Raw genomic sequence first — 15810 nt, 5'->3', positions numbered from 1 at the left:
GATATTTGCAGAGTCAATCATTCCTCAGGGGGCACTGCTGTGTTTACACACACGCATGGTGAGCGCAGCAAGGCCACAAGCAGCCTCCAAAGAGAGCTTCTGGAGCCATCCAGGCAATTTGGAAGAAATGCCTATGTGTGAAATTGCTGGTCAACCCCACATCAGGCAAATGAGTGAACTTTGAAAGAGAAATATTGTAACACTTGATATTTATAGGTGATTTTTTTTAAAGTGATAGATTAATTTTTTTCCATGCACAAATAAACAACAATGGCCTTGTCAAGATGTTGAAAAGTGTGCTTATTTTAATATTATCAAAGTAGAAAGACAGGTTATATGAGTGTCTTTCATGCATGGGATCTCCATCCCGAATGGTCTGACCTCCACGAACCACTCGGTCACATGTAAGAGAATCAATACACTTTATGGCAGTTTCGCCCACAAAGAAGCCATCAATCTGCACCTGTGAATAATTATCAGGACAAACTTCAGCCAGCACCCCCACACGCAGTCCACTTCACTGCTTTCATAAACAAGTGTCAATGTATGGCATTGTAGTTTTTTTAACATAGTATCAGTACGTACCTGCGAACTAGTACGTTTCGCCTTATTTTACACGTTTCTGATCATTTCAACTTCTGTACGCCGTATAACAACTTTTGTACAGGATTTTTTTTTAAGTACGTTTTTTTGTAAAACTGATCTCGCTTTACTCATTTCGGCTGGTAGCAGACAAAAACGTCATCGTCGACTGCTAATATTGTCATGCTGTCAGCATAATATGCGCATGCGCTTTCTTTCACCGGACAGTCTTTTCACTACAGTGGAACCCAGTGGCGGGCCGTCAGGGCCTTCAAGGCCTTCTCTGCTGGCCTAAGAAATATCTTAATCATATTATATTTTGTCCATCAATACTTATTATTCCAAATGGTCTGTTAGCTTCCTTTCATTGCTTTTCCCCCTGGTTGCACTGCTTCCAGATGTGCGTTTTCATATTGAAGCATTTCACCAATCACATTTCAGCCATTATTTGTTGCCAGATCAGATCTGCCTCAAAGCCTTCACAATCAGTTCTGCGGGCTCTGCTGCATTAAACTAGACTGTTGCTTTTAACCAATCAGATTTCGAGTTGGCAACCCCACAATGCTTTTTCATTCGCATTGGCATTTTCATACCTGTCAACCTCTGCCGATAACTGCCCTTATAAATGATTATGATTCCCCTTACAAACCCCCAAAAAACCTTACAAACACCGTACGACTCGTACTCTGGTGCTTGTAGTTAGCTGGTTTAGGCTCCAGCACCCCGGCGAACCATTGTAAGGATGAGCAGTTCTGAAAATGAATGAATAAACGTAGGAAGTGCCGCCTCGTGGTGTACAGGTTAATAAAAAAAATAAGTAGGAAAAAAATATTCCGTTTTTTAGATTTGATTTTTTTTCTCTAAAATGTCAAATAGTTCCCTTTAATAATTCCCATAATTCGTTTTTCATTTCAAAAAGACAGTAAATATTTTTTTACATTCAAAATAAAAGTCTGGAAATATTCTTATTTATTCATTTTTATATTTAAAAAAAGATTTTTGGACACTCTACATTGCCCTTAGTTATGGGTGTGTGCATGGTTGTCTGCCTCCTTGTGCCCTGCAATAGGCTCCAGCACCCCCCGCGACCTTATGAGCATAAAGCGGTTCAGAAAATGAGAAGAGACAAAAAGATTTTTGGATTAAAAACCTAGAAAAAAATGCACACACACTCACGCACACACGCACACACGCACACACGCACACACGCACACACGCACACACGCACACACGCACACACGCACACACGCACACACGCATACACGCATACACGCATACACGCATACACGCATACACGCATACACGCATACACGCATACACGCATACACGCATACACACATACATACACACATACACACGTACACATATACACACATACACGCAGGAAGACAACCTTCCTGAGCACACTGAGTACCAGTGTGAGCAACATTATCATTGCTCGCTATGGGCACACACCAGTATCACACCTGCTATAAGCAGGTGCATGTCTACTACACATAAATGATTTAGTAATAATAAAATGTAATGATTAATATCTACGAATGGGCGGCCCGGCGGATGAGTGGTTGGCGCCTAGGCCTCACAGCTCTGAGGTCCTGGGTTCAAATCCAGGTCGGCCCACCTGTGTTGAATTTGCATATTCTCCCTGGGCCTGCGTGGGTTTTCTCTGAGTACTCTGAGTACGTTTTCCTCCCTCATCCCAAAAAGATGCATTGATTGGACACTCTAAAATTGCCCCTAGGTATGGGTCTGAGTGTGCATGGCTGTCCGTCTCCTGCGATCGGCTGGCCACCGATTAAGGGTGTCCACCGCCCCTGGCCAAAAGTCAGCAGGGATAGGCTCCAGCACCCCCCGCGAGTGATAAAGTGGATAAAGTGGTTCAGAAAATGAATGAAAAATATCTATGAATAAAACATCTTCATAAATGCCATTAGAATATGCACAAATCCGACTTAAATTTTACCTTATTTTACACATCTGACCTTCTCACTTCTCATTCTCGTTCAAGTGACTTTTCTGTTGAACGTGTCACTTGAGATAGTCAAGTTTCCATTTATATGCAATATTTTTCCACGATATTGCTTTGATTTATTTAATAAGGGATAGCACATATTGATTAACATATTTATATTCATGTTAATGAACATATATATGTAAGATTGTAGCCGAGGGCTAATTTCCATTTACTATAGTCCAGGGGTCCCCAAACTTTTTCCTGTGAGGGCCACATAACTTTTCCCTTCTCTGATGGGGGGCCGGTGTCAGTTTGTAACAGAAAAAGTGTGACGATCGTAGGGGAGCTTAATTTTTTTTATTGTTTTCCAGAAAGCCACACAACCAAATAACCCTTTCCAGGTTCTTTACAGAAAAAAGTCAGGAAACAAATAATAACACTATTAATGAAATAAATAATAACTAAACAACCCTCTCTGAGTTCTTCATAGAAAAAACAGGAAATAAATAACACTATTTTCTTCAACGCGTCTGGTGATTGTAAACGCCGACAGACTTACGGCATTAAATGCATCTTTCTTCTCGGGACACACCTCCTCCGCGACAGCATCCATACATTTCTTAACAAACTCTCCGTCAGTGAAAGGCTTACCGCTGCTTGCTATCAGTTTAGCAACCCGAAAGCTGGCCCAAACGGATGCCAGGTTCAGCTGAGCTTGGTGTACAAATGTATTCTGCTGAGATAGTTAGTAGTCCACTTTTTAGCTTTGAGAGTTTGTCTGCTCGTATTTGGCCTTGCAAGCTATCGTACTTGTCTTTGTGACGGGATTCATAGTGTCGGCGAAGATTGTATTCTTTGAATACCGCCACCGTCTCGTGACAGATGAGACAAACAGCCTTTTCTTTGCATTGAACAAAATAATAATCGTTTGTCCACTGCAGGTTAAATACCCTGCATTCTGAATCAATTTTTCTCTTACCTAACTTTTTCGCCATTATTCCGTTCTCTCTTTGACAGGGCCGGGGCTAGGATTTTTTTTCTGGAGGCCAAATAGGAAAAAAATCCGATAGCGTCTCTGGTATTGTCCAGAGGGCCTGGCCAAATGTGCTGATGGCCCGTATCCGGCCCACGGGCCGTAGTTTGGTGACCACTGCTATAGTCCATTGTGTAGGTTGAAGACAAACGATCACACATAGTAGACACATGCACGCACACACGCACACAATCACACACACAGCAGATTTAGACAGTTCTCACCTGATTTTGCCGCTTGTTCTTCTATTTGCACAGTAAAGTAAAAAGGAATGTATTAAGAAATATTAAAATGTAATTTAAAAAAAGATAGAAGGGCTGTAAAACACGAAAAACATAAGAGTGGACAGAGCTACTGTCACTGGCTGCCGCATGAATGGCGCCATCGTGAGGAAAGAGGGAAAAAATAAATTAAAAAAAGTTTGGATTTTATTTTGTGCGCGCCATATGATTGCTGCTGCGCGGAGAAGACGAGAGTAGTGCGCAATTGCGCACACGCGCAGCTTATAGGGAACATTGGTATGCGTATATATATATATATATATATATATATATATATAACAACACGCTTATTTATCTATTAACTTACTTACCTATCTATTTATGTCTAAAATACCTTTCCTATATCTGCATTCTCACCCTCTTGCTACTGTGACAACGAAATTTCCCGAATACGGGATGAATGATGTTATCCAATCCAATCCATTCCAGTAGATTGCAGTAATGTGCAAAAATCTCATAGGTCAAGGTGTCTGTGCTGGATCAGTTGGAACAAAAACCTACACCCACAGCGGCCCTCGAAGACAGGTTTGCCCAACCCACCTCTAAGTTCGGAATTTGCGTTAATGAACAGCAATATGAGAGCAACATTAAGCCACACTGAAACCGTGGTGGAATGTTACCATATTCACATTTTTTTTTAAACTCACTTTTAACAAGGCCAACATTTTTCCAATGTTCACAAAAGCTTCACTGTGCTACATTCAAGCCTGTTAAAGTCAAACTGGCCAATTCACGGTTGATGACAGAATATTAATTACTGGACACATCACTTTGACATTAAGCCATTATGGCATGCTTTAATTATAAAAATGCTGGCAGAGTAAGATTTCAGTGAAGTTTCTCATAAGCAGCCCTCAGCAATGACTGACGCTATAATGTCCGCAGTTTCTGCATGTTCCAATTACAATTTAAAGGCAAAATTGTGTAGTTTTTGGTAAAATTTGCATTAACCTCATCGGCCACATGCGCTTACTTGGCATTCCAGTGTGGACAGCAAATGCAAGGTAATTGGAGTCGAGTGCTTACATGAGCATTTTCAGCTCAGTCTCTAATCTCACAACTGTCATCTTTGACAGTGGGAACGTGATTGAGTCACATCTCCCAACAACCTGAAACAAGAAAAAACTGCTGAACAACAAGAACAAATCTCTGCCTTGTATTTGCAACTCACTTGGCTTTTTCTAAACTAAACAACTAAAGAGTTGTTGGCATTTTAAGGAAAGTACACCATTATTACGCACTAGTCGGAACTTAACAGCAGAAAGAAGAAAATAACAAAGCAATACCAACATAAGATAAGGAGGTAGGTGCCCAGAGATGCGGATCCGAGTGGTTCAGATCTGGGGCTTCTTGATGACAGTACTGGGCTGGATCTTTGTGGCTTGCACCATGGCTATGGAAGGGTGGAAGATCAGCTCAGTTGGAGGAATGGGAGGCTCTTCCATTTTGAAGGTGGCCTGGTACTGGTCCAGTTTGTGGAGATCTTGCTTTACAGACTCAACAGCTGTTAGTAACTGCTACGACTTCCCCGTGCTCTGGTCAGTGGAAAGTAAGTACTGCGTTGTTGAAGAAGCCTTAAACTGAACTTTAATGGCAATGGATAGTCTTGTGTGTTTTTTTGTGTGATCTCAGGTCACATCCAGATTGTTCGCGGTCTGCTGATGGCTGCTTTATCAGTGGGCATGCTGGGCTTTGTGCTTAGCATGTTGGGCATGGAGTGCACTTTCCTAGGTGGGGAAGATCTGTCAAAATACAGGAAGATTTACACCAGCGGGTGGTGCCACATTATCAGCGGTACAGTCTCATTGTAAAACAATTAACACAGTTAGATTAATGGTTGGGCGGCCAGTTGCACAAGTGGTTAGTGCTTCGGCCTCACAGTTCTGGGCTCGAGGATTCGAGCCCATGTGGGTCCTCACTGTGTGAAGTTTATATGTTTTCCCCGGGATTGCGTGGGTTTGCTCCAGGAAACTCTGCTTTCCTCTCACATCCCAAAAACATGCTTAGTAGGTTGGTTGAATACTCTAATTTTACTGATCCTTGTGAGGATAAGTGGTTCAGAAAATGAATAAGTGAAGATTAATGCTTATATAGATGTAATTATTTGAGTTCTCGCCAGAGTGTCGAAACTGACATTCAACCCAACCCCCCAATTTTGAATCATTTTGATCTCTGTGTGCAGGTTTGCTTTCCACGAGTGGATATGCTGTTTATGCACAATATGTCTCAGTAGAATATTTCAACCCTAACTTTGATGGTCTTAAGTAAGTCGAGAATCATCAGTACTGTACCATAAAAATATTCCAAAATAGAAGTTTAACTTGCCAACAATTGACCTTAGGTTTGATCTTGGCACTCCACTATTCCTCGGCTGGGTCGGCTCCGCCTTTCAAATGGCTGGTGGTTTCTTCTATCTGTGGTCAGTGTGCAAGCCACTGTGTGGTCAAGAGGAAAGGTAAGTTGTGGGCGGTTCTTGGCTGGAGGGAGGGGGGGTTGCAATTTAGCCAATTACATGTCACAGTCACCTGTGTTTATTTATGTAATACCCTGTTTTATTTTAGCAGGTATTTGTGTTTATCTAGAAGCACTATGGCATCTTTAGTCTCCTAATGACCTGAGTGTCTACACCTGTGTGTAGTTAGCCTAGCCCAGGGGTCATTAACCATAGTCCTCGGGCCGCATGCGGCTCTTTAGCACTGGCCTAGTGGCTCCCTGAAGCTGTTTCAAAAAATGTTTGAAAATGGGGAAGAAAAATATATATTTTTGTTTTAATCGGAATGACCGATGTGCTTACTGTGTTTAAAAATGTTGGCAGCGGACAGAATGAAGGCCAATAAATTAAGGCGTCACTTAAACACATTACACCTCAATCACGCTGATTAGCCGCTTGAGTTTTTTCAGCGAAAACGTGCCAAATATTCCCGACAATTATTCCGCTTTGTGACTGCTACTTCAGTAAACCAGCGAGCGTTGTTGGCATCATATAAGGCGGCATACCAAATTGCTCAGTGCAAAAAACCCACACCATAGCAGAGGAGCTGATACAGTAATCCCTCGAATATCGCGTTTAATTAGACTAGACATGACCGCAATAATCGAAAAATTGCAAAGTAGCCGATGCTGAGCGTTCGGGCAGATGAGATGTGGCGACCCAGCTTCACATGCTGGGGTCGATTGATTAGAAAGTCCTCAATTCGGGAGCATGTGGAAGGTGGCTTTTGAGTTTCAGCGTGGATTTTCAAATTTTTATGAACTTAAAAAAAAAAAAAAAAATTAAGAGCAGAAAAAAATCATGAAGTGAATTTACGATAAAGTGAAGTCGCGATAATCGAGGGAAGACTACTGCCTGCAGCATTAGACATGGTGGTGCAAAAATAAAAACTATTCCTCTGTCCGATGACACTTGCTAAACGTATAAATGACATTGCTGACAATCTTAAAGAACAGCTGGTAGATAAACTCAAAGTCAAACGTTTTGCCTTACAATTTGATGAAGTAAAAAAAGACTGTTTGTTTATTGCTTATGTACGTTTTGACATGACAAATTCCCTGTGTGAGGATGTAGTTTTTTGTAAATATGTCAGAGACAGAGCCACAGCTGAAGAGCTCTTCAAAATCCTAGACTGCTTCCTGATGGAGAATGGGCTAAAGTGGGAGAACTGCATTAGTGTTTGCAGTTATGGTGCACAGACTATGGCAGGGATGAGAAAAGGACTTCGGACTCTCATCAAGAAGGCCTCATCTAATGCTGAGTGGACACACTGTGTTATACACTGAGAAGCCCTGGCATCAAGGCACCTTTCCTCTGAATTAAGTGAGGCTGTGACTGACATTCTAGGTGTAGTCAATTTAATAAAGACCAGACCAATAAAAACAAGAGTCTTCTCTCCTATCTGTGAGGAGATGGGAGCTGAACATCATACTGCGCTGTTTCACAGTTAGGCAAGGTGGCTGTCATGAGGAAAAGTGTTGTCCCGAGTTTTTGAGCTCAGAGAGGAGATAAGAATGCTATTGGAGCAGGAGCACAAGTATGACGTTGCAAGCAAGTTTAGTGATGAGAACTTTCTGATGAAACTGGCCTACCTGAGTGACATATTTGGAAAGCTCAATGAACTAAATCTACAGCTTCATGTTAATTTTCAGGTTACGAATCAACATCTCCCTCGGGTCACAGACAAGATCAGCCCTTTCACTCGAAAGCTTGCAATGTGGGACAGGTGACTTGTGAAGGAAATACTGAGTCATTTGAGAACCCGCAGGAACTTGTTAACACTACTGACTATGATATCACCTCAGTGATTCCTTATTTTAAGCAGCATATTTTATCACTGATGGGATTCTTTACAAACTACCTCCCTGAAAACAGTTCCCAGTATGACTATGTGAGAGATCCTTGTAATGCACCAGCTCCAACTGGTTTCAGCTCTGCATAGTAGGAGCAGTTCATAGACATCACATCTGGCTCCACATTAAGACTAAGTTTCACATCCCAGACACTGAGTGAATTCTGGCTGAATGTGGAGAAGCTATATCCACCCTTAGGACCAAGAGCTGTGCACATTCTTCCATTTGCAACTTCTTACTTGTATGCGACTGTCTTATCTGCTGTTGCTGCTCTGAAAAGCAAATACAGGTCCCAGCTATACATTGAGCAGGAGCTAAAAGTGGCCGTGTCCTGCTTCAAATCCCGCTTCAAAAAGCAGTGCATTGCAAAAGGTGCTCATTGTAGCCATTAATTAATTCATCCAGACATCTTGGATAAATAAATAAAAAATCAGCACAAATTCTCATCTCATCTCATTTGCTGAACCGCTGTATCCCCAATAGGGTTGTGGGGGGTGCTGGAGCCTACCCCAGCTGACTTTGAGCCAAAGACAGGGGACCCCTGAATTGGTGGCCAGCCAATCAATCGCAGGGCACAAGGAGACAAACAACCATTCACTCTCAAACTCATACCTAGGGGCAATTTAGAGTGTTCAATAAGGGATTGATCATGGGAGGAAACCGAAGTACCCGGAGAAAACCCATGCAGGCCCAGGGAGAACATGCAAACTCCACGCAGGTGGACCGACGTGGATTTGAACCCAGGTTCCCCTACTCTGAGGCCGACGCGCTAACCACTCAGCCGCCAGGCCGCCTCAGCAAAAATAATTTCATATAACTATGTTTTGCAGGTCAAAGTTGTTGTTTTTTTAGGGGAGGGAGGGCATGACTGAAAATAATTGCGAAGCACTGCCATGATGGGAAACTAACGGAGTTGTTAAATAACAAAAAGAGTGTAATCAATGTCTGTTGGCTTGTCCGCACTCAGGTAAGGCATGCTACATTTGCAGCCGAGTACACAGTTGGGAAAGACAGAAAGAGTGTTTTTAATTTTTTTTCCCGTACAAAAGTTTTTATATGGCGTACACAATTTGAAATGATCAAAAAATGTCTAAAATATGGGAAAACATATAAGTTGACAGGTATGAAATAAAAATGACTTAAAATCGATTTCTTCATTGCATTTATTTTGTTTCTTAAAAGCAATGAAACATAATTCATTATTATCGTAATGAGGTTAAACTTGAGGCATCATCGTACAACAAAGCGTGGAGAAAATGCACTGCCTGGAAAATACACATTTAATCATGAATGCTCAATGTATTTGTAGCCAACTTAGCCATTTTGATAGTAGGCTAATATAGATAGATACAGCATGTGCTGTCTTAATGATAAGGATTATACAGTCATACCTCTACTCACAAATGCCTCTAGGTACGACATTTTCAGGTTACGAAAGCTTTTTATATGCAAAATTACCACTGCGAATGAAAAGAGGTGGTCAGCGAGGAGAACAATAACGACTTGGTTGAGGGGCATGAAACGAACTCTAGAGTTAATGGAACATTCGGCAATACAGTGGTACCTCGACATACGAGTGCCCCGACATACAAGCAATTTGAGATACGAGTAAAATTTTGAGCAAATATTTATCTTGAGATACGAGATAAATTTTTATATACGAGCAGAGAGCGGACGCGAGAGGCAGCTCATAAGAACATCATGGGCACGGTCTCTCTCCCCGCAACTCCCTCGTGTAATCTCTCTGTGGTCGCAACTCCCTCGTGTAATGTCTCTACGAGCACTGGGCGGAGCGTTGCATTTTTTTCATGTTTTTTTTTTTCCCTGTTAGTCAGTGCGAATGGGATATATACTACTTCTCGTTGGCAAGTGGTCGTGCGTTATCCTATTGTGAGGACATTTGTGTGCATCATTTTGGGAATATTTTGAAGGGAATACAAAAGCAAACAACCCCCAATAGGTTGCATCTGAAAGTCAGGGTGGAGGCGGGGCAAATAGAGCCAACCCGGGAGAAGAAAGGTATCACAATTTAAAACAAAATTAGAATTAAGTTTAGTGTAAGGTAAGATTAAATTTATTTTTGAGTGTTTCTGCATCGTAGTCCAACTTCATTTAAATTTGTTTGTTATGTTACGAGCGCGTTGCCGTGCATAAAGTCTCCCCCTCCCCCTCTCTCTGTCACTCTCTCTCCCCTCTGCGAACTCCGTCTAATTTTAGAACTATTAAACACAGTTTAGTACGATTAAACCACTAGTTATTTGTTATTTTGTTAATAGATGGCGAATTAGAACAAATACAAATGTTTTTCCAATCCACTATCCTGTTTTTAGTGTTTTTTCAGAGGGTTGGAACAAATGAATTTGTTTTTAGTTCATTTCTATGGGAAACGTTCGATCGAGTTACGAGAAAATCCACATACGAGCTCAGTCCCGGAACGCATTAAGCTCGTATCTCGAGGTACCACTGTATAGGGGAGCGGGGAGGAATCAGTGCGCATTCGACAGCAAAAATGAAAGAAATGCTGGAGAAATATCATGAACTTTGTCTTTGTAGAAAAAAAACACATTCAGAAAAAGTGTTCACGAGTCATGCTATCGACCTCTTTGACGACGTTGGTCTGTTGCATTATAGAAACATTATTAAAAGTAGTCAAAGGCAATCATCTTTGAATATTTTTTTTTTCAAAGCGTCTGTTAACCAGCACTGCAGAAGGGCAAGTTAAATCCCAACAGTTAAGAACCAGAAGCGACTAATTAAATGGGTGAAAAAATGAATTTCAAAGAAATCATAAAATGTTAATGTAAACGTCCATCCCATCTCGCGCCTGTGACTCCAGCGCTGTGTTTACCCCTATTGTGAAAGTGCCTATATTTCCATGCAGAGTGATTATCCGACAATTACCCGATCTGGAAAAAGACTCCAAAACCAAGTCCACCACAAAGCTGTTCTCTTTGTCTCCAATCACCTCAAAGACCAAGGTGTCAACGGTATCCGAGCTGTCATCGGAACGTTCCACCATCACCTCGGGATCAACATCTGTGGGCTCAGCTAAGTCAAACCGTGATATTAACAAAAAGAGAACAACCGCTTCTGCTGGGTCAGTATCAGCTTCAGAGTCAAGCCGCTTGTCCAACTACAGTGCATCAACAATATCCGGGTCAGACAGCAGCAATAGTCCAGTGTCATCAATGTCTGGCAGCTCAAAGACGCAGATGGCATCTTTACCAAGGAACTCTTACATTTGAAGAACACAGAGCTTAATGAGTCAAGAAGACCAGCAATGTGCTGTTCTTTGTGTGGTAAGGATGAAAGTTCAAACTAAATACGGATGGTAGTTGATGTTGGTAATGGATCACAGTAAAGCAGAGGTGTGCGATTCAATACCATGTAAACCAAGAGACACAGTCAAAGTGTAGATCAAGATTTAGGAAAAAGTGAATTAACTCTTGCATGATAAAGTTGTCAAATTCTAGAATGTAAGTAAAACAATTAACAAGGTTTTAAGGTGCTGTACGTCAAACACTATTTAAAGGAGCCAGATGTATGATTGGTGGGCAAAGGTGGTAATACAATCCAATACAAAATGTGTACTATAATATATACCAAAAATTAAATGAGTATGAGGTACAAATGTTATATTTTCATTCATTTTTTGTGAAATTGCTTAACACCAAGGTAAAACAGCTGACTCCGGCCCCACCCCTAAAAAAAGTAGAGTTACAATCTACGGGTTAGTTTATATCGTCATGAGGGATGCAGAACTTCTGTACTTTTCTCAAAATATGAGGACGCTGGCAAAGAAATATCTAATCTCATATCATTTTCTGAACCGCCCCATCCTCATTAGGGTCGCAGGGGGTGCTGGAGCCAATCCCAGCTGTCTCTGGGCCAGAGGCAGGGGACACCCTGAAACAGTGGCCAGCCGATCGCAGAGGAAACGGTGGCCAGCCGATCGCAGAGGATACGGACAACCATGCACATTCACACCCATACCTCGGGGCAGTTTAGAGTGTCCAATCAGCCTACTATGCATGTTTTTGGAATGTGGGAGGAAACCGGAGTACTCGGAAGAAACCCACACAGGCCCGGAGAGAATATGCAAACTCCACACAGGTGGACGTGACCTGGATTTGAACCCAGGACCCCAGAGTTGCGAGGCCGACAAGCTAACCACTCGGGCCACCGGGCCGCCTGCAAAGAAATATCAAATTTGGTAATGCACTGACAGTATCCACAAAGAGAGTCTTGCCCCTCCAATTTAATTACAGTTACTGGGCAAATATTTCATTTATTTATTATTCCCATCCAATGGACCCACACGTTAAATAATGTAGCACAAGGACAAGCATAGCAAGTGTCACTAAATATTATTTTATTCATCATTCATCTTCCGTACCCTGAATCTGCGCAAGGCTTGCAGGAGCCTATTCCAGCTGACTTAGGGTGAAAGGCAGACTACACCCCATTTTAAAAACTTGAGATCAGCGTCATTATTCCAGTTTATTTATTATTTCTGTCGACTTCATGTTTCATGCTAAAATTCTAATGAAGACTATGGATATTTACAGAATACGTATTTGTATTTTTTGCAATTTTTAGAGAAAAAAAGAAAATTAAATAAACGCTAAATTAAAAATATTAAACAATTAAACAAAGATAAATGGTTCAAAATGGATGCAAAGGCCATAACTCCGTATTCAAATTTAAAAAACTTGAGAGCAGCTTCATTATTCCAGTTTATTTCTCAAGTCCCACATCCAGGCAAATCAAAGAGGAAACATGAACCGTTGTTTGGAGTCCAGATCTCTGGGAACATAAAGAATGCTGACTAGACAAAACTGTTTTAAAAGATAAGATGGGAAAAGGAAAAGAAACAAGCTGCAGCCAGAGCTCCACACCAGCAGTGCCGTTGGAAGGAATAAATCTTGACACTCATTATGAAGTACAAGACTGTGCTAATGTACACAGAAATCGGTTGCTTTGTGTCTTGTCTTTGTGGCTGGATCCTGGTGTGCTCCACCCTTCCCACAGAGTACTGGACTTTCTCTGAGGTGGGCAGCATTGTGATGACCACCTCAAACTACTACTCAAACCTGTGGAGGGACTGCATCTCAGACACCACTGGGGTTTCTGACTGTAAAGATTACCCATCCATGCTGGCTCTACCTGGTATGATACTTACAGTTTATATTCTGTTGATCTTAGAACCTTAAGCAAATGTTTTATTCCACGATAAGGTTTAGCTACCATATTCTGAATATTTTATATCATTATTTACCTCATTAAATTTCCATGAGAGCTCTGTAAAATTTGAATTGGTTCAATTGTGACTTTACATTGTCTGAGCTGTCTTATCGATACATGATTTAGCATCGTCCTTTCATTCATTCATTTTCGGAACTGCTTATCCTAAAAAGGGTCATGGGGTGATGGAGCCTATCCCAGCCAACTATGGGCACCAGGCGAGGGACACCTCGAAATGGTGGCTAGTCAATGCCATTGCACAAGGAGATGAACAACTATTCACACTCACACTTAGGGGCAATTTAGAGCAGGGGTCTCAAACTTGCGGCCCGCGGGCCAACTGCGGCCCGCGGGACGATAATTTGCGGCCCCCGTCTTAATATGAAAGATCGATTTTTTTTTTTAAATTTTTTTTTATTTTTTTTTTTATTTTTTTTTATTTTTTTACCCCTTTCCCCATGATGGCGCCGTTTAAGTGGCAGCCAGTGGCAGTAGCTCTGTCCACTCATGTTTTACATGAAAAATTAGAGGGAACATTGACATGCACCTGCTTGTGGCAGGTGTGATACTGGTGTGCCGATAGCGAGCAATGATGATGTCGTGACCGGATGATTCGCCTAAAGACGTTTCGCCGACGGACGTTTGACAGACGGACAGGTCGTACTAGTATTTGTTAGTTTAATGATTAAATACAAATACTAGTATTTGTATTTAATCATTAAACGCTGTTTTCAGCTGGATTTGACCGAATTTGAGAGCATTTTGAGCCGTTTGGCGAATGGACGTCTATAGACGTTTTTTTGCCTCCATCGCGATATCATCCAGTATTTGTATTTAATCATTAAATGCTGTTTTAGGATGGATTTGACCCGATTGCTGTCATTTTACGGCTCGGTTCTGCTACATCTGCCTGCCCAAGAGTGCTTATTCCCGGACTGCCATTGATGGTAGACGAACATTGATTTTTACTATAATTTGGACAACACCGGCGGTGGGCCGGATTAAAAATCCTAACGGGCCGTATATGGCCCGCGGGCCGAGGTTGAAAAACTTGTACACACACGATCCGGCGGGGCGAGCGTTCGAATCCCGTTTCGGCGAAACCTCCGTTCGGCCGAATGAACGTTCGGTGGAACGTCCATTCGGCGACCTGCCCGTCTGTCAAACGTCCGTCGGCGAAACGTCTTTAGGCGAATCATCCGAGTACCGATGATGTCGCTCACACTGGTACTCAGTGCGCTCAGGGAGGTTGTCTTTCTGCTCAGACCAACAAAAAATTAGAGGGAACTTTGGTTCGGAGCTGAATGAACCAATCACGGTGAGGTATACGGCTCTGGAGGGCGGGACATCGGCCGGGCTGTCCAGTGCCTCGCTCACTCACTCATTCATTCCTCCAATCAGACATCGGCCGGGCTGTCCAGTGCCTCGCTCACTCACTCATTCATTCCTCCAATCAGCTGGGCGGAGGAGAAGCCGTGAGGCCGATCACTCCGCTCGGCGCGCACACTCCTCCGCTGCTCTCAGCATAGAACTGAATGAGGCGCTATGATCCGTGATCCAGCCTGTGTCAGTGTCTGAAGCCATCTCCGCGATTGAAACGGAGAGCGAAAGTGCACATGCGCCACAAACCCGCGCGACTGAATGTGAAAGATCAACCCGAGACTCATTCCAAGTGGAAAAACATATTACAGAGCCCCAGAGATGTCTCTTTCAAAGCCTGCCGTGAAGAGAAAGGTCGGTGATGAGCACAGACAGTTTCAAGAAAAGTGGGGAGTGCAATATTTCTTTGTTGAACACAGGGGCACCCCGACGTGTCTCATTTACACTGAAAAAGTTGCGGTGCACAAGGAATACAATTTGAAACGTAATTGTACTATGAGACATGCTGAGGAGTACGAAAAATACCAGGGAGATGAGAGAGCCAACCAGGTTGCCAGTCTTAAAACACGTCTTCTGAGGCAACAGGATCTCTTCAAGAAGGCTACCAAAGACAGTAATGCAGCAGTCAAAGCTAGCTACGCCGTTTGTGAGTTGATTGATCCTGTGCTAAGTGATCCCAAATGGCTCATGGACTTGGCTTTTCTTGTTGATATCACACATGAGCTTAATGTACTGAACAAGAAGCTACAAGGCCAGGGGCAACTTGTCAGTGCTGCCTATGACAACGTGAGAGCATTCTGCACTAAACTTGTGTTATGGAAAGCCCAGCTCTCTCAGACAAACCTTTGCCATTTCCCAGCATGCAAGGCTCTCGTGGATGCAGGCACACCATTCAGTGGTGAGAAGTATGTTGAGGCCATTTCGAAGCTACAGGAGGAATTTGATCACAGATTTGCAGACTTCAAGACACACAAAGCCACATTTCAAATTTT

At 42.4% G+C, this 15810-nt stretch overlaps 2 protein-coding genes across 5 annotated transcripts in view; both read left to right on the top strand.

The window, feature by feature from the left end:
• Positions 1 to 4912: 4912 nt before the first annotated feature.
• cldn10e (claudin 10e) lies at positions 4913 to 12179 on the top strand. Of its 4 annotated transcripts, XR_013299600.1 has the most exons (6): positions 4913 to 5399; positions 5483 to 5644; positions 6033 to 6114; positions 6192 to 6305; positions 11076 to 11493; positions 12042 to 12179. XR_013299600.1 is itself a non-coding variant. In XM_077596337.1 (5 exons), the coding sequence occupies exons 1-5, from the start codon at positions 5168 to 5170 to the stop codon at positions 11437 to 11439; spliced, it is 891 nt and encodes a 296-aa protein (XP_077452463.1). In that variant the 5' UTR covers positions 4913 to 5167; the 3' UTR covers positions 11440 to 11825. The 4 variants fall into 4 exon arrangements, 3 of the variants coding, with proteins under 3 accessions (XP_077452463.1, XP_077452343.1, XP_077452550.1); XM_077596337.1 differs by lacking the exon at positions 12042 to 12179 and having other exon boundaries at positions 5483 to 5581; positions 11076 to 11825; XM_077596217.1 differs by lacking the exon at positions 12042 to 12179 and having other exon boundaries at positions 11076 to 11825.
• Positions 12180 to 13114: 935 nt separating this feature from the next.
• cldn10d (claudin 10d) overlaps positions 13115 to 15810 on the top strand; it is an 11936-nt gene continuing 9240 nt past the window's right edge. The window contains exon 1 of the mRNA XM_077596553.1: positions 13115 to 13363. Coding sequence (XP_077452679.1) covers positions 13132 to 13363 — 232 coding nt within the window. The 5' untranslated portion in view covers positions 13115 to 13131. The remainder of the gene's footprint in view (positions 13364 to 15810) is intronic.

Source organism: Stigmatopora argus, chromosome 1 (assembly GCF_051989625.1).
Source record: "Stigmatopora argus isolate UIUO_Sarg chromosome 1, RoL_Sarg_1.0, whole genome shotgun sequence".
In the NCBI taxonomy this organism is placed as follows: domain Eukaryota; kingdom Metazoa; phylum Chordata; class Actinopteri; order Syngnathiformes; family Syngnathidae; genus Stigmatopora; species Stigmatopora argus.
The sequence above is the reverse complement of the archived record's forward strand: the minus strand, read 5'-3'. Positions and strand labels throughout refer to the sequence as shown.

Excerpts from the sequence above, each read along its gene's own strand:
- cldn10e (XM_077596217.1), top strand. The coding sequence starts at position 5,168 with ATGCGGATCCGAGTGGTTCAGATCTGGGGCTTCTTGATGACAGTACTG. Across the intron at positions 5,645-6,032 it reads GTGGTGCCACATTATCAGCG|GTTTGCTTTCCACGAGTGGA; the intron begins GTACAGTCTCAT and ends CTCTGTGTGCAG. Across the intron at positions 6,115-6,191 it reads CCTAACTTTGATGGTCTTAA|GTTTGATCTTGGCACTCCAC; the intron begins GTAAGTCGAGAA and ends AATTGACCTTAG.